At 50.3% G+C, this 24,953-nt stretch overlaps 1 protein-coding gene across 1 annotated transcript in view; it reads left to right on the top strand.

Annotated features, from left to right (window-relative positions):
- Positions 1-7,653: 7,653 nt before the first annotated feature.
- MIPEP (mitochondrial intermediate peptidase) overlaps positions 7,654-24,953 on the top strand; it is a 171,097-nt gene continuing 153,797 nt past the window's right edge. Inside the window, exons 1-2 of the mRNA XM_089685808.1 lie at positions 7,654-7,857; positions 14,009-14,182. Of these exons, the coding sequence (XP_089541934.1) occupies positions 7,708-7,857; positions 14,009-14,182 (324 nt within the window). The 5' untranslated portion in view covers positions 7,654-7,707. The remainder of the gene's footprint in view (positions 7,858-14,008; positions 14,183-24,953) is intronic.

Genomic DNA, 24,953 nt, shown 5'->3' with positions numbered 1-24,953 from the left:
GCACTAAATGGCAGTGTGTAAAGAGGGGAGAAATACATTCCTCGCTTCCCCTAACTGGCTATGAACTGCTGGCAGGTGAAGCAAACTAAAACTTCCATGCTACACCTGGTAGAGAGGGTACAGCACTGGGAAGACAGGTAATTCTACCCCTTCATGCCTGAGGGTAAAACAAATCATAAAGAAGAACTCCAGGATAGGCAAGAACAATCACCCATTAGTACTCCCCCCTACACAAAACACTAAACAGGTAATACAGTTGTGAAATTTCTTACCCTTGAAGTGACAAGTTTAACTGAATTTTCCGGAAGTCTTTATTTTTAATTCAAAAGATAACAGCATCTGCTCCGCCAAGGAGGGGTAACAGCAGGGATTACATCATATCCTTCCTCTCTTTCTACTACAGTTCCCATCAACCTCTGGGCATTGCACTGAAAGTGGGCGGGTACACTAGGCCTTCACATGTGTACTTGCCCACTTCAACATAAATCACCCCCCTCGTTCTCCAGCCACGCTGCTCAGCACATAGGGCAGGACAGTTAGGTGACAATCTTATAAATGTACAGCATGCATGTGTAAAATGTTTACTTCATTCTGCGTAGTCTACTTTCATTAAATGTGCATAAAAGTAAAAGTGCAGCGCCAATCATACAAAATGAAGTACCTAATTAGGAGATATGACAAAAACATATGATAAAAAACTAAATTCAATGTTCAAGTGAAAGTGAAGTAACAGTACACATAATCCCTGTGGATTAAAAACTGAACAAAAAAGTCTCCCTCCAGTGGGGTCACAGAAACAGGAAGTATCCCTCCAGTGGGGTCACAGGGACAGGAAGTGAGGGGAAGTCTCCCTCCATTAATGTCAAAGAAACAGGAAGTCTTCCTCCAGTGGGGTCACAGAAACAGGAAGTCTCCCTCCAGTGGGGTCACAGAACTAGGAAGTCTCCCCCCAGTGTGGTCACAGAAACAGGATGTCTCCCTCCAGTGGGGATCACAGAAACAGGAAGTCTTCCTCAAGAGAGGTCACAGGGAAAGGAATTGTTGGGAAGACTCCCTCCAGTGATGTCACAGAAACAGGAAGTCTCCCTCCTGTGGGGTCACAGGGACAGGAATTAAGGGGATGTCTCCCTCCAGTGGGCTCAGAGAAACAGGAAGTCTTCCTCCAGTGGGGTCACAGGAACAGGAAGTCTCCCTCCAGTGGGGTCACAGAACTAGGAAGTCTCTCCCCAGTGTGGTCACAGAAACAAGATGTCTCCCTCCAGAGGGGGGGGGGGGGGTCACCGAAACAGGAAGTCCTACTCAAGTGAGATCACAAGGAAAGGAATTGTTGGAAAACTCTCTCCAGTGAGGTCACAGAAATAGGAAGTCTCCCTCCAGTGGGGTCACAGGGATAGGAATTAAGGAGATGTCTCCCTCCAGTGGGGTCAGAGAAACAGGAAGTCTTCTTCCAGTTGGGGTCACAGGGACAGGAAGCGAGGGTAAGTCTCCCTCCATTAATGTCACAAAAACAGGAAGTCTCCATCCAGTGGGGTCACAGAAACAGCAAGTCTCCCTCCAATGGGGTCACAGAACTAGGAAGTCTCCCTCCAGTGCAGTCACATAAATAGGATGTCTCCTTCCACTGATGTCACAGAAAAAGGAAGCCTCCCTCCAGCTGGGTCACAGGGACAGAAATTGAGGGGAAGTCTTCCTCCAGTGAGGCCATAGGGTCAGAAAGTGAGGGGAAGTTCCCCCCATTAATGTCACAGAAACAGGAAGTCTCCTTTCAGTGTAATCACAGAAACAGAATGTCTCCCTCCAGTGGGGTCACAGAAACAGGAAGTCTTCCTCAAGCGGTCACAGGGAAATTAATATTTGGGAAGACTCCCTCCAGTGATGTCACAGAAACAGGAAGTCTCCCTTCAGTTGGGTCACAGGACCAGGAATTGAGGGGACATCTCCCTTCAGTGGGATCAGAAAAACAGGATGTCTCCCTCCAGTGGGGTAACAGAACTAGGAAGTCTCCCTCCAGTGGGGTAACAGAATTAGGAAGTCTCCCTCCAGTGGGGTAACAGAACTGGGAAGTCTCCCTCCAGTGGGGGTCACAGAACTGGGAAGTCTCCCTCCAGTCTGGTCCTAGAAACAGAATGTCTCCCTCCAGTGGGGTCAAAGAAACAGGAAGTCTTCCTCAAGTGGGGTCACAGGGAAAGGAATTTTTTGGAAGACTCCCTCCAGTGATGTAACAAACAGGAAGTCTCCCTCCAGTGGGGTCACAGGGACAGAAGTGAGGGGAAGTCTTCCTCCAGTGGGGTCACCTAAATAGGAAGTCTCCCTCCAGTAGGGTCACAGAGTCAGAAAGTGAGGGGAGATCTCCCTCCATTAATTTCACAGAAACAGGAAGTCTCCCTCCAATGGGGGGTCACAGAAACAGGAAATCTCCCTCCAGCGGGGCCACAGAAACAAAGTCTCCCTCCAGTGTGGTCACAGAAACAGGAAGTCTTCCTCAAGTGAGGTCACAGAGAAAGGAATTTTTGGAAAGACTCCCTCCCATGATGTCACGGAAAAAGGAAGTCTCCCTTCAGCTGGGTCACATGTACAGGATCAAGAAGCGAGGGAAGTCTCCCTCCATTAATGTCACAGTAACAGGAAGTCTAACTCCAAAGGGGTCACAGAACCAGGATGTCTCCCTCCAGTGCGGTCACAGAAACAGAATGTCTCCCTACAAAGATGTCACAGAAACAGGAAGTCTCCCTCCAGTGGGCTCACAGGGACAGGAAGTGAAGGGAAGTCTCCCTCCAGTAGGGTCACAGAAACAGGAAGTGTCCCTCTAGTGGTGTCACAGGGACAGGAAATGAGGGAAAGTCTCCCTCCTGTGGGGGGGGGGGGTCACAGAAACAGGAAGTCTCCCTCCAGTGGAGTCACAGGGACAGGAATTGAGGGGAAGTCTCCCTCCATTAATGTCAAAGAAACAGGAAGTCTCCCTCCAATGGTGTCACAGAAACAGGAATCTCCCTCCAGTGGGGTCACAGAACTAGGAAGTCTCCCTCCGGTGGGGTCACAGAACTAGAAATTCTCCCTCCAGTGCGGTCACAGAAACAGGATGTCTCCCTCCAGTGGGGTCACAGGGAAAGGAATTGTTGGGAAGACTACTTCCAGTGATGTCACAGAAACAGGAAGTCTCCCTCCAGTGGGGTCACAGAACTAGGAAGTCTGCCTCCAGTGGAGTCACAGAAACAGGATGTCTCATTCTACTGATGTCACAGAAACAGGGAGTCTCCCACCAGTTGGTTCACAGAGTCAGGAAGTGAGGGAAAGTCTCCCTCCATTAATGTCACAGAAACAGGAAGTCTCCCTCCAGTGGGGGTCACAGAAACAAGAAGTCTCCCTCCAGTGGGGTCACAGAACTAAGAAGTCTCCTTCCAGTTGGGTCACAGAACTAGGAATTCTCCCTCCAATGTGGTCACAGAAACAGGAAGCATCTCTTCAGTGCAGTCACAGAAACAGGATGTCTAACTCTAGTAGGGTCACAGAAACAGGAAGTCTTCCTCAAATGGGGTCACAGGGAAAGGAATTTTTGGGAAGACTCTCTCCAGTGATGTATCAGAGACAGGAAGTCTCCCTCCAGTTGGGTCACAGGGACAGGAAATGAGGGGGTCTCCCTCCAGCGGTGTCACAGAAACAGGAACAGTCTCCTTCCAGGGGGGGGGGGGGGGGGTTACAGAAACAGGAAGTCTCCTTCCATCGGGGTCACAGAAACAAGAAGTCTCCCTTCAGTGGGGTCAGAGAAACAGGAAGTCTCCCTCCAGTGGGGTCAGAGAAACAGGAAGTCTCCCTCTACTGTGGTCTCATAAACAGGATGTCTCCCTCCAGTGGGGTCACAGAAACAGGAAGTCTTCCTCAAGTGGAGTCACAGGGAATTATTTTTTGGGAAGACTCCCTCCAGTGATGTCACAGAAACAGGGAGTCTCCATCCAGCGGGGTCACAGAAACAGGAAGTCTCTCTCCAGTTGGGTCACAGGGACAGGAAGTGAGGGAATTTCTCCCTCTAGTGGTGTCACAGGGACCGGAAGTGAGGGAAAGTGTCCCTCCAGTGGGGTTACAGGGTCAGGAAGTGAGGGGAAGTTTCCCACCAGTGGGGTCACAGAAATAGGAGGTCTCCCTCCTGTGGGGTCACAGGGCCAGGAAGTGAGGGGAAGTCTCCCTCTAGTGGTGTCACAGAAACAGGAAGTCTCCTTTCAGCGGGGTCACATGGTTAAGAAGTGAGGGGAAAACTTCCTCCAGTGGTGTCAGAGAAACAGGAAGCCTTCCTCCAGTGATGTCACAGGGACAGGAAGTGAGAGGAAGTCTCCCTCCAGTGGGGGTCACAGAAACCGGAAATTTCCCTTCAGTGGGGTAACATGATCAGGAGCGTTCCCCCACTGTACTCTCTCTGCACACGTTCCATCGCCTTATTGCTGCCAGGGAGGATGCTGAGCCTGTGGCTAACAGTTAACCCCTTAATAGCCACACTGTTAATCATTGGGTGCTTTTAGTAGTACAATGTAAAGGTGTCTGGAAAGTGAGGGGTTAACTGTTTGCCACAGGCTCAGCTCCCTCCCTGGCAGCTATGGGGTTCCATCTGTGTAGCAGCTCAGCTCCATCTCTGTTCTCCTCTACTTATACAGAGAGGCCATTATATTCCCTTCTCTCTCTCTGTGTCCCACAGTTGATAGTGATGACTGAAGTGTGTTTCCCTGCTGAGCTGTCAATGTGCCTTCTGAATCCCCAATGAAATTCTTGACCCCAGCTCGCCCATGTTGTTGTCAGGCACGTATGGAGGTAAAGTGGAAGTACACCCAATTTTGTATCTTTTACCTATAGGCAAACCTTTAATAATAATTACCTGTAGGTACTGTAAATATCTCCTAAACACGCACCGTTTATTTACTGTCACCAGCGCATGCGCTCTCAATGGACGGCGTGTCGTCCTTTGAGAGAGCCATGGCCAAAAACTTGGGGAAACCGTGACAGCGCTCTGCCGGAGGGCATTGTTATCAGGCTACATTGTTTTCAGACTACTGCTTTAAACGCTTTCAGCTTCAGGCTTGCTGACAGCTGTTACTATTAGATAGGAGGAGGAACATACTGCCTCTGTGGGCAGTTCAGACCGGGAGTCTCAGATTGGTCCACCCACTACAGCCAGCAGGAATCGCATCACCGCTCCCTGACATGAGAACTACAGGAGGGATGTGCCAAGAGCAGTGGCTGGGGGAATGCAAGGCATAGCCGACATTGGTCTTACAAGTAGGAAGACACAGGGGATTAATCCCAGGATTTACAAAATCCACATGCTGTTTCTCAGAAACTACAAAGTCAACTAGAAGACGGACTTCATATTCTAGGAAGGTAGGAAAGAAGCAATAAAACTATGTAAAGAAGTTTTTGCCTGGAGTTCTGCTTTAGGCATCACCTTTGAACAATTTAAGGTATCGTCGTAGTTTGTCGCCATTTCACAGGTGCGTGCAATTTTAACCGCTTACCCGCCACCGGGTAGCAGATATACTGACACCTGATTTTGCATTTCCGGGTAGGGGGCATGTGCCACCCTACCCGCGCCACCATTTGCGGCTGCGGATGTCAATTACCAGGTCCCAGCCGGTGATTACCTGCCAGCACCCGGTGATTACCGACAATCACCGACGATGGGAAGACTGTTTTTTTTTTTGCAGTCTTCCTCCCTGTCAGCTCCGGCACAGCCATCCCCATCAGTGTCCTTTCAGTAAAGCACACAACCACCACCCCCTAGTAAAACACTCCCTACACAGTTAACTGTCAGGAATGGACTTGCCAGTAATGGTGGGACTCACCTGCCTTGTGGGCTGCAGTACCAGGGCTGGCCAGCGGGTGCTCTCAGCAATCAGAGACTCAACCCTGCAGCCAGCCAAACACCTGAAGCTGATTATGCAGGTGTATTTAAGGGATGGCCAGACCTGCAGTCTGGGCCTTGGTGTGTGTTTTTCCTGGGCCCCTGTATCTTGTTACATGCATTCCTGTTCCTGTCTGACTGATTCGTTGCTGACCCTGCCTGATCCGGACCTCTGCTGACTTCTCCTGTTTGATCCCTGGCTTGTGACCCTGACTATTCTCTGCCTGACCCCCTGTACCTACCTGCCCATTAGTTGCTGTACCCGGCTCGTGACCTGACTACTCTCTGCCTGCTCCTCCTGTTCCTACCTGCCCGATTGTTATTGACCCGGCCTCCCTGACGACGCTTGCATTGTATGTACTGTTATCTGTGGGTGGTTTGGTTTGGTTCGTTTGCACTGTGTTATGTTTTAGTATTGCACTGCGTTTATGTATTGTTAGTGTTAATAAATTATATTGTTTATAACATATCTGAAGCCTGCGTTTCCCTGTGTCAGTTCACATACCTCTGGTCACACCCTGGAGCCCTGACATTAACCCTTTGATCGCCTCTCACATTAACCCCTTCCTGCCCAGTGCCATTAATACAGGGTCCGTGCTTTTTTTTTTTTTAGCACTGATCACTGTAGTGGTGTCACTAAGTTAGTTCCCCCCAGTGTCAGAATGCCCGCCGCAGTCCCGCTAAAAGTCACTGATCGATGCCATTATTAGTAGGGAAAAAAAGAAAATCCCAGTATATATACCATCATTTGTAGACGCTGTAACTTTCATGTAAACCAATTTATTTACACGTATTGGGATTTTTTTTTTTTGCTAAGACATGTCGCAGAATACATTTTGACTTAAATTTATGATGAAATTTGTTTTTTTTACTGGACATATTTAATAGCAAAAAGTCCAAAATATTGTTTTTTTCTCAAAATTGACGGTCTTTTTTTGCTTATAGCGCAAAAAATAAAAAACACACGGGCGATCAAATACCATCGAAAGAAAACTCAATTTGTGGGAAAAAAAAGGATGTACATTTCATCTGGGTGCAGTGTTGCATGACTGCGCAATTGGCAGTTAAAGTAACACAGCGCCATAACGCAAAACATGGCCTGGTCAGAAGGGATGGGGGGGGGGGTAAATCCTCTGGAGGGCAAGTGGTTAAATCTTGACGTGTTTGATATCTATTTACTCAACACATTTTATAATCTACCATAAAAATGGGTATTATACTGTGTTTGGGTGCACCAAAATGTCTTCTAGTGTATTTTTTCTGGAAAAAAAAATGCATTTGATAAATAACTGCAGTCACCATTTTAATCTTCAGGGCCTCTGCTTTCACAAAATATATACTTCTAAGTAGCTAAAAAAGAAAACACTGATTTTAACATGTATGTGAGAAACTCAGAATTGTCCTGGACAGCGAGTGGTTAAACATTCTATCCAACCCTTACATTATAGGAACGAACCCTGATAATGATCGATCAGTGAAAGAGAAAACAAACAGGTCATGTGATCAGTCATGCTGTGCATGTATTCCTCATGGTACATGAAGTCGGGTGTGTTCTCCTCTATGGTCGGGAGGTAAGTGTACTGGTGATAGGTGCTCGTCCTGCAGGTGACACATCTCCTAGCACCACCGCTATTACCACACGGCCTGTCTACTGCCTGCACCACCCGACATCCCACGTGTCCGCCCTGTCCACACATTCGTCATTCCCGCGTTCTCTCCGGAGATCACATGGTGCCATGACGTCAGTGTTCACCCCGGCCACATGACCGCGGTTCCTCCTCCCCTCTGGTGGGGTCACTCAGTGCCGGGTGTCAGCCAGCAGCATGCTTGCTCTGCGGCCCCTCTTCTATAGCCTGTCCCGGAAGGTCCGGGGGGGATCAGGGCATCGCTGTGTCAGTACCGGCTGGGCTCCTGTCGGTGCTGCTTTCAATGTGAAACAACAGTGGAGGCTAGATGTGTTCGGGAAGACGACGGTGAGAGGCGGCCTCGTGGGGTGCGAGCTGTGCCCGGTGCTGACCTGTGACTTCCTGCTCCGCCCCCTTTCTCGTGACGCAGCCTGTGATCCCTCCCCCACTCCGACTCTTATCTACCCACATTTACCCTCATTTCCTGGTGCTGACCTCCTGCCTTGACCATAACCAACCTAAACCCTTGTCTCCCGACACCGACCTGTGACCCCCCCCTGCTCTGACCCTCATCTCCAAATCTCCCGACACTGACCTGTGACCCCCTGCTCTGACCCTCATCTCCAAATCTCCCGACACTGACCTGTGACCCCCTGCTCTGACCCTCATCTCCAAATCTCCCAACACTGACCTGTGACCCCCCATGCTCTGACCCTCATCTCCAAATCTCCCGACACTGACCTGTGACCCCCCATGCTCTGACCCTCATCTCCAAATCTCCCGACACTGACCTGTGACCCCCTGCTCTGACCCTCATCTCCAAATCTCCCGACACTGACCTGTGACCCCCCATGCTCTGACCCTCATCTCCAAATCTCCCGACACTGACCTGTGACCCCCCATGCTCTGACCCTCATCTCCAAATCTCCCGACACTGACCTGTGAACCCCTGCTCTGACCCTCATCTCCAAATCTCCCAACACTGACCTGTTATTCCTCCTGCTCTGAACCATGTCTCCTGGTGCTGACCCGCCCCCTGTTCTGACCCTTGTCCCCAAATCTTACAGTACTGACTATCTTCTCTTGACCCATGTCTGCCAGCACCAAACATGCCTTCATCTCCTAGCCCTGCAACTCATCCCACATCTGTTCTGACCCTCATCGCCAAATCTCCTGGCACTGCCCCTCATCTTCCAGCACTGACTTTCTCTCCTGACCCGTCAACTGGCATAGACTCTCCCTCTCCAGACCCATATCTGTTGGCACAGACTCTTTCTCTCGACCCATGTCTGTTGGCACCGACGCTGTCCCCCCCTTGACCCATGTCTGTTGGCACCAACGCTGTCCCCCCCCCCCCCTCGACCCGTGTCTGTTGGCACCGAAACGATCTCTCTCTCGACCCATGTCTGTTGGCACCGAAACGATCTCTCTCTCGACCCATGTCTGTTGGCACCAACACTGTCCCCCTTGACCCATGTCTGTTGGCCCAACACTCTCTCCGTCTTTCTCCTGTTGTCTACTGGCATCGACTCTCTTCTCCTGACCCCTGGCTCTCTTCTGCCGACCCATGTTTTCCTATGATGACCCTCATCTTCTGGTGCTTGCCTTTGACCCCCTGCTTTGACCTTCATCTCCAAATCTCCCAGCACTGACTCTTCTCTTGACTCACGTCTCCCACAACCTACTTTGTCTCCCAGCGCTGACCTATGTCTGCCTGCTCTGACCCTTGTTTCGACACTGACCCTCATCACCCAGCACTAATCCACATCTCTCAGTGCTGATTTCTCCCCCTGCTCTAACCCACCTTGCCATACCTTCTTGCACTGACCTGCCTTTGCACATCTGCTGACACTGACCCTTGTCTCTTGGTACTGAATCACTTTCCCATGTGCCCTTGGCTGACCTGTCTCTCCCAGCACCCCTCTGCTGTAACCCATGGCCCTGTTTCCTAGTAGTGATCTGTTTCCTCATATCTCCCAGCACTGACCCAAGTCCTCTGGCCCTGACCTGAAACCCCAGAGCTTACCTACGTGGCAGTGTTCCCTCTAGTGTTGACCCACTTCTATGCACCCTCCAATACTGACTCATATCCCCTGCTGCTGACCTGCATATCACCCAACTGCACATTCACCTCCATGCAGACTTAAGTTCTGCTTTAAGGATCCGTTCATACTCGGGCAGTGTGTTGCAGTGTGCTCACACATGTGGTGTTCATTTTAATAGTCTGTTTAACACACCACAGTGGACCTGTGAACCTATTTGCTGCATTTATATTATATTCCCATGGGTGAGTGAAACACCCATGATGTGAGTGACCACAGCACAATGGTGTGAATGGGCCCTGCATAAAAAAAAAATATATACATTGTAAGTTATAAGCAATCACAAAACCTGACTATTCATAGAAATTGGTAGCTTCTCCAATTCACTAAATGCCTACATAAATCTGAAAGCTGAATCCAGTTAATGGTAGGGGCATACGAGCTGATGTACTAGAGAGATAATTCATCTAATGCGTCAATTTGCAATGGACACTTTCCATGTAGAACATGAAACAGTGAACATATCCTTTAATACTTGACTACTATGATTATCTGCTCCATTTTGTAGTTTTCTGAACCACTAATTTTTTCATGAGGGGGAAACATTCAACCTGTAGAGGGAATAGTCTGAGACCATTCCATTTTTGTTCCATTCACACTGAACATGCCAGTTTCACTAGGTGAATAGCTATGCTTATTTTTTTATAAACAGACCCTCCAGAATCAGGCCTCCTGGCCCTACTTAGCAATGCTTGTGATTAAAGAATAATTTAGAGTATTTTAAGCAAAGCACCCGAGGTTTTTTATTTTTTTAAATCTGTAGTGTAAATATAAATTGTTAGGATGTGTATGTTACTTTAAGCATATGTGACATTACTGTCATATTTTTACTTTCATTCAGAGGAATTACAGGGAGAGCAGCTCTGATGGCTGCAGTGTTGTATACTGCCCCTCTCTCCCCTTGTCCATTCATGGAAGGCCTTGTATTCTGTGAATGGGTTCATATAAACAAAGCTTCCTGTGACTGGGCAAGAGGAGCAGGCAAAGAATGCTGCTTCAGTGTATGATAGCTGTAGCTCTCCTGTCACAGCACAGGAAATATTGCGTGGCCTGTGTTATGCGGGTCTGAATAAAAGTGAAAATATTGCAGTGACCACACACATACCTAAAGTGACATATACATATTAACACTTGAAGCCTATGTTTAGGTAGATTTAAAAAAAAAAAAAAATCAGCACAGGAACAGTAATTACATTTATTATACAGGATTTACATTTAATGAGAAGTGTCTCTTGTGTTGGTGCCGGCTGTCATATTTGAAATATGAAGTCTTTATACCGTCTGCATACCCCCACAGTTGCAATCTTCCAATGCTGCAGGGCTTAAAGATGAATTCCAGGTATGGATATTTTATATATAGTTTCATTGTTCCACCTTGAACCAACATAACTATGTACAGTATCTCACAGAAGTGAGTACACCCCTAACATTTGTGTAAATATTTTATTATATCTTTTTATGTGAGAACACTGAAGAAATGACACTTTGCTACAATGTAAAGTAGTGAGTGTACAGCTTGTATAACAGTGTAAATTTGCTGTCCCCTCAAAATAACTCAACACTCAGCCATTAATGTCTAAACCGCTGGCAACAAAAGTGAGTACACCTCTAAGTGAAAATGTCCAAATTGGGCCCAAAGTGTCAATAATTGTGTGGCCACCATTATTTTCCAGCACTGACTTAACCCTCTTGGGCATGGAGTTCACCAGAGCTTCACAGGTTGCAACTGGAGTCCTCTTCCACTCCTCCATGACAACATCATGGAGCTGATGGATGTTAGAGACCTTGCACTCCTCCACCTTCCATTTGAGGATGTCCCACAGATGCTCAATAGGGTTTAGGTCTGGAGACATGCTTGGCCAGTCCATCACCTTTACCCTCAGCTTCTTTAGCAAGGCAGTGGTTGTCTTGGAGGTGTGTTTGGGGTCATTATGTTGAAATACTGCCCTGCAGCCCAGTCTCCGAAGGAAGGGGATTATGCTCTGCTTCAGTATGTAACAGTATATGTTGGCATTTGTGGTTCCCTCAATGAACTGTAGCTCCCCAGTGCCGGCAGCTCTCATGCAGACCATGACACTCCCACCACCATGCTTAACTGTAGGCAAGACACACTTGTCTTTGTACTCCTCACCTAGTTGCAGCCACACATGCTACCATCTGAACCAAATAAGTTTATCTTGGTCTCCTCAGACAACAGGACATGGTTCCTGTAATCCATGTCCTTAGTCTGCTTGTCTTCAGCAAACTGTTTACGTGCTTTCTTGTGCATCATCTTTAGAAGAGGCTTCCTTCTGGGATGACAGCCATGCAGACCAATTTGATGCAGTATGTGGCGTATGGTCTGAGCACTGACAGGCTGACCCCCCCCCCACCCCTTCAACCTCTGCAGCAATGCTGGTAGTACTCATACATCTATTTCCCAAAGACAACCTTTGGGATATGACGCTGAGCACATGCACTCAACTTTTTTGGTTGACCATGGCGTGGCCTATTCTGAGTGGAACCTGTCCTATTAAACTGCTGTATGGTCCTGGCCACCATGCTGCAGCTCAGTTTCAGGGTCTTGGCAATCTTCATATAGCCTAGGCCATCTTTATGTAGAGCAACAATTCTTTTTTTTAAAGATCCTCAGAGAGTTCTTTGCCATGAGGTGTGTAATGCCTATGAAATGTGTTGGCCTTAGGCCCTTTGTTTTTTGGGGCATTTTTACAACAAAGCATTGCTGCCCATATGCCAGAAGCACGAGGAATGACATTGATGTCATTTTCTAGGCTAAGGGAAACTTAGAGTCACAAGACAGAACTGCTTAAAGTAGATAAAACTTAAGAAAAGATAAGACGTTGTTTGTGTAGTTAGAAATGTTTACTGGTTTGTTACATTAGGATTGGGGGTATAAGATAAGAAGTTGTTTGTCCATCAAAGTGACTGGGTGTGACTCTTGTTACCTCATTGGACTTTTCGTTTCTGCTGGCACTTCCTGGAATGAGCCAGGCGCCCGCCCATTTTAGGATAGTTACCAGATTGTGCCGAACCAAGGTATTTAAGAGAGGCCTGAAGCCCTCCCATGCGAAAGGGGACACACTGACGCTGGGATTCTTGCCAAGGCTGCATGGACTCATCGGTCTCGATCTTGACCTTGGCTTCTCCACGGTCTCCTGAGCACTATGGTCTTGATGAAGGTCTTCTTCTTCTCGTCTTCCCATAGTTTTGGTAAGGTATTAATTCTGTGCTGTGAAAAAGATGTGTTTATTTCATGCTGTGATACTCACATTACTATTTAGTGTGTGCTATTATGCAGATTGTGATGACCATAAGATATATACCTCCTGTGTGTTGTGTGATAATAAAAGTGGAGGAGGTTTTTACAGTGCAAGAACAATGCAGTTGGATTCTGTTATTTCTTGGGGTGCTGAGTGAATGCGGCATGATGTGCCAGGGCAGCTTTACACTTGGTAGTGTGTCTCTCACATGCTTAGAAACAATGTTATAAGGCTGGTTAACCGAACTCGTGTATTGTATGTGATTTGCTTTTGGTGTTTGTGCCCGGCCTTATGTTACAAGGTGCCATGTTGAATTTCCAGTGAGCAGTATGAGAGATTGAGAACGATAACACCAAATTTAACACACCTGCTCCCCATTCACACCTGAGACCTTGGAACACTAACGAGTCACATGACACTGGGGAGGGAAAATGGCTAATTGGTCCCAATTTGGACATTTTCACTTAGGGGTGTATTCACGTTTGTTGCCAGTGGTTTAGACATTAATAGCTGTGTGTTGAGTTATTTTGAGGGGACATCAAATTTACACTGTTATACAAGCTGTACACTCACTACTTTACATTGTAGCAAAGTGTCATTTCTTCAGTGGTATCACATGAAAAGGCATAATGAAATATTTATAAAAATGTGAGGGGTGTACTCACTTCTGTGACATACTGTATATACTATACCTGGCCAATACCCTTGGAAGCTAGCAATCACTGTAGTAAACACTAGTTCAGTGGTCTCCACTTGCTTCTGGGTCCCATGCTGAGCTGCTATCCTGCTGTATCCTGAGCACAGGAGGCCAGCTGCTTGGAATGGGTGCCAATGATAGATTGCATTGCATTTTTGGAATTGCTCATCATTCTCTGATTGGACGAGGTCGAGAGGTGGTGATGGCAGGCTCTCCACCATATCCAATCAGATAATGATTTGCATTCATTCAGAACATGCAAAGCATTCTCTGAATGGTGCCCGTGTTGAGCAGCCTACCTTCTGTGTTCAGAATGCACCAAGAAGCAAGTCTGACACTAGCATCTATTATGGATGTTATTTATAAAATTTGTAGCTGTGATCGTTATGCAAAGCCAGCTTTAACAGTGTTTTATTTTATTTGTATTTTGTCTACCACAGGGCCTGTTTGGAGTTCCCGAATTAAGTTCTCCAGAAGGATTCCAGATAGTTCAAGATAATGCCCTGAGAAAGTCAGAGTCTCTTGTGGAGAAAGTGTGCGCTGCTCCTCCAAGTGCTGAGACTGTGAAGCTGTTTGACCAGCTAAGTGATGAGCTGTGTAAAGTTGCTGATCTGGTGAGAATAAAAGCACGCATTCCATGTCTGTGTTATATGTACAGCGGACGGGGGATGCAATAAGTTGATAGATTTTGACATAATGATTTGTATACCCTACTGAAATAAAAGTGAAGTTAAACATCCCAATGAGACAGAATTGATCAACCCAGTAGATAAAGCCTCTTTGTACAAGTGTGCTTAATTCACATAGGGTACGAAAGCAATTAAAATAGAACTAAAGTCTTTTATTAGAGATGAGCAAATCGAACATGACGAAGTGGAATTCGTTCCGAAGATTTGGAAAAATTCTATTCGCGACGAATCCGAAGATTAGCAAACTTCAGATGCACGAATCGAATTTTCCCAAAAATGGCGGCGACATGTGTGGCGATGGAGAAAATGGACAGAGAAGATGGGGCGGGGATCTCTGGGAAGGCGCGCAGACAAGGCGCGCTGACCCATAATGCATTCATGACATGTGATCGCATTAGCCAATCAGCAGCCAGCCAGCACTGTGTAATGGTGGAGCTATAAATCGCGGCCATCTTAGAATTCTCCATTAGCCTCCGGTCATTCAAGAGAGACAGACCTGTGTGTATTAAGGGACAGAGTTAGGGCCACAGAGACTTTAGGGCCACAGAATCGTTACTCAGGGACACAGAATCGTTACTCAGGGACACAGAATCGTTACTTAGGGCCACAGCTATCAAAGAATCGAAAATTTAAAGTGACATACACCCTTTTTTTTTTTTTGGTGGCTGTCGCACAGTTGGTGCTGCAGTTTGCTGATTGTGCAAAATAAACTGACTTTCTGCTTCACAACCACTATTGTACGTTCAAAGAGTTAAATCCATTTACACGCCGGGTGGCGGTAATATTTTTTGGGTGATTAGTGCATTCCAGTGACATAAACGTACAGTTTCCAGCCAACGGCAAGCTGCAATTGACCGATTGTGCTAAATAAACTGACTTTCTGCTTCACAACCACTATTGTACGTTCAAAGAGTTAAATCCATATACACGCCGGGTGGCGGTAATATTTTTTGGGTGATTAGTGCATTCCAGTGACATAAACGTACAGTTTACAGCCAACGGCAAGCTGCAATTGACCGATTGTGCTAAATAAACTGACTTTCTGCTTCACAACCACTATTGTACGTTCAAAGAGTTAAATCCGGTTTTATTTTTGGGGTGCTTATTGAATTAAAGAGTATGTCAGACAACACGCAGAGGAGTGGCAGAGGAGGCAATGTTTCAGGAGCGAGCAGACGTGGCAGCAGAGGAAGGGGTCGAGGCAGCACTAGTCGCAGCCAGAGGCCAGTGCTCCCGGTGTCATCCAGCGGTCGTGTCTCCACCGACAACCCTGCCGTCATCGATTTCTTGACTCGGTCGTCTTCCTCTTCCCAGGTCACCTCTGACACCTACAGCCAACGGTCGGTGGGTACGTCAGACACAACCGTTAGTTGGCATGGCCCGGGAGCAAGCCCACTGAAATTACGTGTCCTTGACCTGCCCCTGTCCTTTGGTGTTCCCTCACCAAGCGAAGTATCGCATGCTGTGGGCTCAGCCCCACTGTACAGTGAGGAAGAGCTAACAGAGGGTGGTCAGGAACGGGGGGAGACATCCGCCTCTTCAGCAGCCAGGCGAAGAAGTACTGGCGAGGAGAGTGGCTCGGTAGCCGGTCTAGAGACAGGTCTGTCTCCTGACCCACACGCAGCCGAGGGGGCTAGTAGTGACGCGGAGACCCTAATTGATGATGATGAGGCTGATCGCACTTGGCAGCCTCATCGTCATCAGGCTATTGCTTCCGCATCATCAGGAGAAGAGGGTGCGAGCTTGCCAGCGAGCAAAAGAGTCGGTGGGTTGCCCAGGAGGCAGCAGGGTCGCAGCAGTGTCAGTGGAGCCAAATGGCCACGGAGTAGAGCACCAGCTCCACTGCAGCCTACCACCATGGCCAGTAGTGGTGCCGGTGTGCACGGAGGAAGTAGCAGTCAGCCAGTGAGGAGTAGCGGGGGCAAAGTTTCCTACTCGGCGGTGTGGCAATTTTTCGTCAAGCCGCCCGAGGAAGTAAACGTACCCGTATGTCGACTATGTGGCCAGAAAGTCAAGCGTGGCCAGGGGGCCAATGTTGGGACTACAGCGTTGCGTCAGCATATGCAGCGTCGCCATTCGGTGGCCTGGGAAAACCGTGATAAAGATACGGCGGTTCTGCCTGCCCCAGCCCCCGCTCCATCACCCGCTCCGTTACTTGCTCCGTCACCCGACGTCAATCGCCCTCTATCAGCCAGTCAAGGCTCCAACACCTCTGCTGAGGGGAGTTGTCGCTCGTTGGCATCTTCCGCTCGTTCAGATGCTCCTTCTCCTGCTACTCCTCTTCACGGATTCCGTCAGCAGTCTTTCTTGGAATCCGTTTCCAAGAGACAACAGTTTGCGAGCACGCACCCGACGGTGCAGAAGCTGAACGTCCTCCTGTCCAAGTTGCTGGTGCTGCAGTCCCTCCCTTTCCAAGTGGTGGACTCAGCACCTTTCCGAGAAATGATGGCTTGTGCCGAGCCGCGGTGGAGAGTGCCAAGCCGGCATTTCTTCGCCAAAAAGGCAGTGCCAGCCCTGCATTCACATGTAGAAGAGATGGTGGGCCAGTCTTTGAGCATGTCGGTCTCTGCCAAAGTGCACGGCAGCGCCGACGTGTGGAGCTGTAACTACGGTCAGGGACAGTACATGTCATTTACGGCCCACTGGGTGAACGTGGTGCCGGCACAGCCGCACCAGCAACTTGGACAGGTCACGCCGCTTTTGCCTCCACGTTTGCACGTCCTTGGTCCAGCAAAGATGTCCGCCTCTACCACCTCTTCTTCCGCCGTGTCCTCAGCCGCCACCCCCGTGCCAAGTCCCATTACCCGACCGGCATATCACATGTGCAGGGCGCAACGGTGTCACGCTGTGCTGCACCTGGTATGCCTTGGCGAACGTAGTCACACAGGGGAGGAACTTCTGAGTGTAGTGAACAGAGAAATCGACAGATGGCTGTCTCCGCGCAAACTGAAAATCGGAACCATGTTGACCGACAACGGAAAGAACATGGTGTCTGCTCTGCGTCAAGGAAGGTTGTGCCATGCGCCATGCATGGCTCACATGTTCAATCTGGTTGTCAAGCGGTTCCTAAAATCCACCATCCCACTGCAAGACATCCTTAAAATGTCACGTAAACTTTGCATGCATTTCAGCCATTCCTACACCGCAAAGCACACCCTCCTTGAGCTGCAGCGGCAGAACGGAATTCCACAGCATCGCCTGATCTGCGACGTTGCAACAAGGTGGAATTCAACCCTACATATGTTAGACCGCCTTTACGAACAGCGAAAGGCCATCACCGATTTCCTGATGTTACAAGCGGATAAAGGTACTCCCCTGTGTAACTTAGATGTCAGCCATTGGCAGCTCATGCGTGACACCTGCCGCTTGCTCAGGCCCTTTGAGGAGGCCACGCTATTCGTGAGTCGGCAGGACTATGGGATGAACGACGTCATTCCTCTGTTGCACGTCCTGGAACAAATGCTGTTAACAATGGCTGGTCAGGGTGCGGTAGACGTGGCGCACAGATCTCAACGCCACATGACCCCTGTGGGGGCAGGACAGGAAGAAGAGGAGGAGGTAGAGGAGGACATTGGTGCTCAGGAATTATTGAGTGAAATGGGTGGTTTTTCCACTCAGCGGACAGGAGTGGAGGAGCAGGAGCATCTGGTAGAGGAGGAGGAAGAGGAGACAGAGGACCCAGACGCACCGTGGCAGTATGCTGTGGAGATGGAGGCAGGGAGTCCCTCGCATTCCTTGGCACAAATGGCCCATAGCATGCTCGGTTGCTTGCGTAGCGACAGCCGAATAATAACCATCAGACAGAGGGATAACTTTTGGCTGTCCACCTTGTTGGACCCTCGCTACCGTTCAAAAATGGTGGCCTTTTTCACACCTGCTGAGAGGGAGGCCAAAATAAAGTACTATAAAAACCACCTATGTAGTCAGTTGGTCTCTGCCTTTCTGCGCCAACGTCCATCCTCAGACACTGTGGGCCCTGTGCGCTCGCGTTCCGCTGCCATGGCAGCAGGGGAGGGGTGGGGTGGTAGGAGCAGTGGCAGCTCCACCAGCAGCGGCTGCCTCAGTCTGCAGTCGATGATGAGTAGCTTTCTTTACCAGCGCAGTGAGGAAACTACTAACCAGCCGCAGCAGCAGCAGCATCAGGTGGACCTGGAGCAGGACCTCAAACAACAGGCTTGGGCCTACTTGGACAGCACCTTGCCAACCGAGGTAGACAATCCCCTTGACTACTGGGCAACGAAACTTCACCTTTGGCCCCAACTAGCTGAATTTGCCCTTGAAAGGCTGTCATGCCCGGCCAGTAGCGTGGTATCGGAGCGCGTGTTTAGTGCGGCAGGAGGTATTGTAACTCCGGAGGACACGACTGTCCACCCAAAGTGTGGAGAGACTCACGTTTGTGAAAATGAATCAGGCGTGGATTAGTCTGGATTTCAAACCACCAGTTCCTGACACAACTGACTAAATCCGCCATGAATCATGCCCCAAACATGTTATTAGGGACAAATGGAAGACCTCCACCTGATCCGTACATTTGTATATATATTTTATTGAGAGGCTGCTGGTCGGCCGACTCATGTTTTGCACATTTTTAATGACTTATACTCTGCAGGTCGGGCCCCTCATGAATTGGGGTTTTTAAATTATTTATACGTCGCTGGACGACTGTCACATGAATTTAAACTTTTTAATTATTTATAGTCGACCAGTTCCAGACTGATGGAATAGCAATTTTTTAAAATATTTATTTGACATGTGTTGTCCATCTCATCAATGAGGTGGACTGTTTATTTATTGGCCACGGTTTGGCCCCCTCCTGTTTCTTACATTGTTTACTTGTTGTATCGGTCACGGTTTGGCCACATGTTTGGTTGTCTTGTTAAGATTTTCTGTAATGTACACAGTTACGCTTGACTTGTCGACTTTCCACAATCTACTAAGGTATAGCATCGCATCAAAGGGCTTTTTTTTTTTTTTTTGGTCTAAACCATTTCTTATAATGTAAATTTGTAGGATACGCCGCTGTAAGGCGACCTACTTTTTTGTCACTGTGTAGACATCTATTTATAGGCCGATGTTTGGCCAGAAAGATATATTTAGTAATAACCTAGCCGTTCAAGCCGCTCACTGAACACCTCGGGAATTGCTTTGTATATCTGTCGCCTTAGGGGCCGCTGTCTGGCGACATAATTTTTTGTCACTGTGTAGACATCTATTTATAGGCCGATGTTTGGCCACAAAAATATATTTAGTAATAACCTAGCCGTTCAGGCCGCTCCCTGAACACCTCGGGAATTGCTTTGTATATCTGTCGCCTTAGAGGCCGCTGTCTGAACAGCTCATGAATTGCTTTCTATATGTGTCGCCTTTGAGGCCACTGGCTGGACAGCTGATGAATTGATTTGTATATATGTACTTATTGTCCGCTGTCCGGACAGCTCATGAATTACTTTTTGTATATAGCCTTCCAAACCACTCTCAGAATAAGTCATGATATTCATGCTGTGTATAGCCTTATAGGCCAATGGTCAATCAAGTCATGATTGTTATAGTGTGTATAGCCTTATAGGCCACTGTCTTTACAACTTTATAATTCCATGCAGTATATAGCCCTATCGGCCACTTTCTGGCATCCAGTTGCTGTAGCCCCCATCACCACACTGTGCCACGGGCCCCTGTACCGCCTTCTCATACTGCTGCCAGATCCATCCTCTGCCATGTGCATCTTTGTCGTCTGCTCACGCTGCTGGGTTCCAGTTTTAAACCTAGGCCTGTGTATGGCTTCCGAATACTGCTGCCTCCACCGCCACCCTGCGCCATGTGCCTCTGTCGTCTGCTCACGCTGCTGACGGCTTCCGCTTTTTAACCGAGGCCTGTGTTTGGCTTCCGAATACTGCTGCATCCACCGCCACCCTGCGCCATGTGTCTCTGTCGTCTGCTCACGCTGCTGACGGCTTCCGCTTTTTAACCTAGGCCTGTGTATGGCTTCAGAATAATGCTGCCTACACCGCCACCCTGCGCCATGTGCCTCTGTCGTCTGCTCACTGTCAGGAATGGACTGGCCAGCAATGGTGGGACTCACCTGCCTTTTGATCTGCAGTACCAGGGCTGGCCAGCGGGTGCTCCCAGCAATCAGAGACTCAACCTTTCAGCCAGCTAACACCTGGAACTGATGATACTGGTGTATTTAAGGGATGGCCAGACTTGCAGACTCTGCCTTGGTGTTGTGTTTGTCCTGGGCCCTGTATCTGTCCTGCATCCTGTATCCTGTTCCTGCTCTCTGTTCCTGTCTGATTCTCTGCTGACCCTGTTCTGATCCCTGGCTTGTGACCCCGACCATCCCTCTGCCTGACCCTCTGTACTACGCTGCTTGCTACCTGCTGAACCTGGCCTGTGACCCCGACCATTCTCCGCTTGCTCCCCCTGTACCTACCTGCCCTATTGATATTGACCCGGCCTGCCTGACGACGCTTGCTTGTTTGTACTGTTATCTGTGGGTGGTTGGTTTGGTTTGTTTGCACTGTATTATGTTTTAGTATTGCACTGCGTTTATGGTTGTATTGTTAGTGTTAATAAATTATATTGTTTATCACATATCTGAAGTCTGCGTTTCCCTGCGTCAGTCACACATCTCTGGTCACACCTGGGAGCCCTGACATTACACCAAGGCCAATCCTGACCAGAAGTGGCTGCACAGGGAAGCCATCTTGGCTTGTTGATGGGAAGGATGGATCTGGATGAGGTTGAGTATTTATCTCTGCTAGTGTTTGATGACAGAGAGTATGCTTATCAGACTCTGAAGGAGTATCCCCGGGATGAACTGCTAGAATGTATACGGCTCGCTCATGTTCTAGTAGATCAGGGCACAGATTTCTCTATGGTGCAGCCATTGATTCAGGTTTGTGTTGAGTTGGTTTCATCTGGTTCCCCCGAATGCAGGGATGAATTTTTGCCACCATTTAGTGCAGACCAGGTAGAGTCCCTGGTGTGGTTATTAGAGGATGATGTGGGTTACTTTCTGGAGCGTTATTCCACATGTTCACCACAGACACTAAGAGATTGTATAAACGCAGTGCAGTCATTGACCAGACAGGCTTTGTGTAAGCTCAGCTTTGTTCAACCCATACTGCAGACATGGACAGACTTGTTGCACCCAGCCTCAGTCAGCTTACAAAGACCCAGTCCTGCTTCTAACTCTACTCCTGTATTCCCAACAGCTCGTCCAGTTACAGCCCAGTATACTTGGCTATCTACCGCATGTCAGTACCCTGTTCCCACTCGCTGCACCTATCCTGCCTTTAACCCTGTAAAAAAGCCCTCTGTAGCAACTGCTCCCCCTTCTGTTCCATCCTCCAGTTCTTCTCTGTCTCCAGCTGCTCCATTCGTTTGCAGACCTGCGTTTACTTGCAGTGCTCCAGTAGTTAAAACCAGAAAAAAACGAAAATTCTTTCCAACCAATACCATCCTGCCAGTATCCAAACCGGTGAACCTGCCTTCCGTGACTCGGCCTGAAGCCTCTACTCGGCCTGAAGCCTCTACTCGGCCTGAAGCCTCTACTCGGCCTGAAGCCTCTACTCGGCCTGATGCCTCTCTTCAGCCTGAAGCCTCTACTCGGCCTGAAGCCTCTACTCGGCCTGAAGCCTCTACTCGGCCGGACGCCGGCATTCAGCCTGATGCCTCTACCCAGCATGATGAACTGATCCAGCCTGACGATCCTATTAGGCCAGTTGACTCGATCCCCGCTGTTGATCCAGATGATCCGGTACCTGATCCGGTGCCCGCTGTCGTGCCAATTGACTCAGAGCCCGCTGTCGTACCTGGTGACTCGGTGCCCACTGCCTTGCCAGATGACGCGGTGCCCGCTGGCGAGCCAAATGACCTGATGCCTGGTGACCCAGTGCCCGCTGTCATACCTGGTGACCTGATGCCCGCTGTCGAGCCAGACGATCCAATGCCTGGTGACCCGGTGCCCGCTGTCAAGCCAGACAATCCGGTACCTGATGACCCGGTGCCCACTGTCGTGCCTGTTGACTCGGAGCCCACTGCCTTGCCAGATGACGCGGTGCCCGCTGTCGAGCCAAATGACCTGATGCCTGGTGACCCGATGCCCGCTGTCCAGTCAGACGATCCAATGTCTGACCCAGTGCCCGCGGTCATACCAGTTGACTCGGAGCCCACTGCCTTGCCAGATGACGCGGTGCCCGCTGTCGAGCCAAATGACCTAATGCCTGGTGACCCAGTGCCCGCTGTCATAACTGGTGACCCGATGCCCGCTGTCCAGCCAGACGATCCAATGTCTGACCCAGTGCCAGCGGTCATGCCAGTTGACTCGGAGCCCATTGTCGTGCCTGGTGACTCGGCGCCCGCCGCTCCGCCTGAGGGCCCGAGACCCGTCGCTCCATCTGGGGGTCCGGCGCCCGCCGCTCCGCCTGGGGGACCGAGACCTGTCGCTCCGCCTGAGGGCCCGAGACCTGTCGCTCCGCCTGGGGGTCCGGCGCCCGCCGCTCCGCCTGAGGGCCCGAGACCCGTCGCTCCATCTGGGGGTCCGGCGCCCGCCGCTCCGCCTGGGGGCCCGAGACCTGTCGCTCCGCCTGAGGGCCCGAGACCTGTCGCTCCGCCTGGGGGTCCGGCGCCCGCCGCTCCGCCTGAGGGCCCGAGACCTGTCGCTCCGCCTGGGGGTCCGGCGCCCGCCGCTCCGCCTGAGGGCCCGAGACCTGTCGCTCCGCCTGGGGGTCCGGCGCCCGCCGCCCCGCCTGGGGGCCCGATGCCTGTCGCCCCGCCTGGGGGCCCGGCGCCGGTCGCCCCGCCTGGGGGCCCGGTGCCTGTCGCCCCGCCTGGGGGCCCGGTGCCTGTCGCCCCGCCTGGGGGCCCGGTGCCTGTCGCCCCGCCTGGGGGCCCGGTGCCTGTCGCCCCGCCTGGGGGCCCGGTGCCTGTCGCCCCGCCTGGGGGCCCGGTGCCTGCTGCTCCGCCTGGTGGCCCACTGCCTGCTGCTTCGCCTGGTAATCCGATGTGCCTCTGCCCGGAGTCCTACCAGATGTGCCTCTGCCCGGAGTCCTGTCCGATGTGCCTCTGCCCGATGTGCCTCTGCCCGATGTGCCTCTGCCCGATGTGCCTCTGCCCGGAGTCCTGCCCGATGTGCCTCTGCCCGATGTGCCTCTGCCCGGTGTGCCTCTGCCCGGTGTGCCTCTGCCTGGAGTCCAGCCCGGTGTGCCGCTGCCCGGAGTCCTGCCCGGTGTGCCAGTCTTTGATATCCCGCCAGTTACCAGACCCGGGCGGTGGAACATTTTACCCAGCTAGGACTGTTTGGAGCGTCCTGAGGCCGCTCCTTGAGGGGGGGGTACTGTCAGGAATGGACTGGCCAGCAATGGTGGGACTCACCTGCCTTTTGATCTGCAGTACCAGGGCTGGCCAGCGGGTGCTCCCAGCAATCAGAGACTCAACCTTTCAGCCAGCTAACACCTGGAACTGATGATACTGGTGTATTTAAGGGATGGCCAGACTTGCAGACTCTGCCTTGGTGTTGTGTTTGTCCTGGGCCCTGTATCTGTCCTGCATCCTGTATCCTGTTCCTGCTCTCTGTTCCTGTCTGATTCTCTGCTGACCCTGTTCTGATCCCTGGCTTGTGACCCCGACCATCCCTCTGCCTGACCCTCTGTACTACGCTGCTTGCTACCTGCTGAACCTGGCCTGTGACCCCGACCATTCTCTGCCTGCTCCCCCTGTACCTACCTGCCCTATTGATATTGACCCGGCCTGCCTGACGACGCTTGCTTGTTTGTACTGTTATCTGTGGGTGGTTGGTTTGGTTTGTTTGCACTGTATTATGTTTTAGTATTGCACTGCGTTTATGGTTGTATTGTTAGTGTTAATAAATTATATTGTTTATCACATATCTGAAGTCTGCGTTTCCCTGCGTCAGTCACACATCTCTGGTCACACCTGGGAGCCCTGACACTCACGCTGCTGCCAGGTCCATACTGATTCATGGCCCCCTGTACCGGCTCCTCATGAACGTGGTTCAGCGGGTTTGCATCACTTAACGGCAAATCGTTGACAAACGCTGGGACGTTCAGTGTTGTGCGCATTAAGCCAGACACCAAAGGGCAGCACAGACCTGTTATTACTCGCTCAAGCATGGCTGAACAAAACCAGTCTCTACCACAAATTGGACCCAGACCTGCCCAGGGTCTCGTAAGTAGATTGCACGGAGGAGTAGAGTTCGTTATTGGAATTAACTGTGAGGGACTTTTAAACCTAGGCCTGTGTATGGCCTTCAATTGAAGCTGCTTCTGCTCCGCCACTCTGCCGTTGGACTCTTGATAGTCGTCTCCCCACGCTGTTGCTGGGGGGACTTTTTAACATAGGCCTCTGTATGGCCTTCAATTTTAGCTGCTTACGCTCCGCCACTCTGCCATGGGCCCCTGTACCGCCTGCTCATGCTGCTGCCAGGCCCGTAATCTGCCATGGGCCCCCGTACCGACTCCTCATGCTGCTGCCAGGCCCGTAATCTGTCATGGGCCCCTGTACCGCCTCCTCATGCTGCTGCCAGGTCCAGAGTGTGTCATGGGTCCCTGTACGGCCTCCCATTGCTGCTGTCTCCATCGCCACACTCTGCCATGTGCCACTTTCAGGTCTCCTCACACTGCTGGTGGGTTCCATTTTGTCATAGGGTGCTGTATGGCCTCCCATTGCTGCTGCC

The sequence above is a fragment of the Staurois parvus genome, unplaced genomic scaffold (assembly GCF_062004578.1).
Source record: "Staurois parvus isolate SC_StPar_1 unplaced genomic scaffold, SC_StPar_1.0 ptg000387l, whole genome shotgun sequence".
In the NCBI taxonomy this organism is placed as follows: Eukaryota; Metazoa; Chordata; class Amphibia; order Anura; family Ranidae; genus Staurois; species Staurois parvus.
Note: the sequence above shows the minus strand (reverse complement) of the source record. Positions and strands in the feature narration are given on the sequence as shown.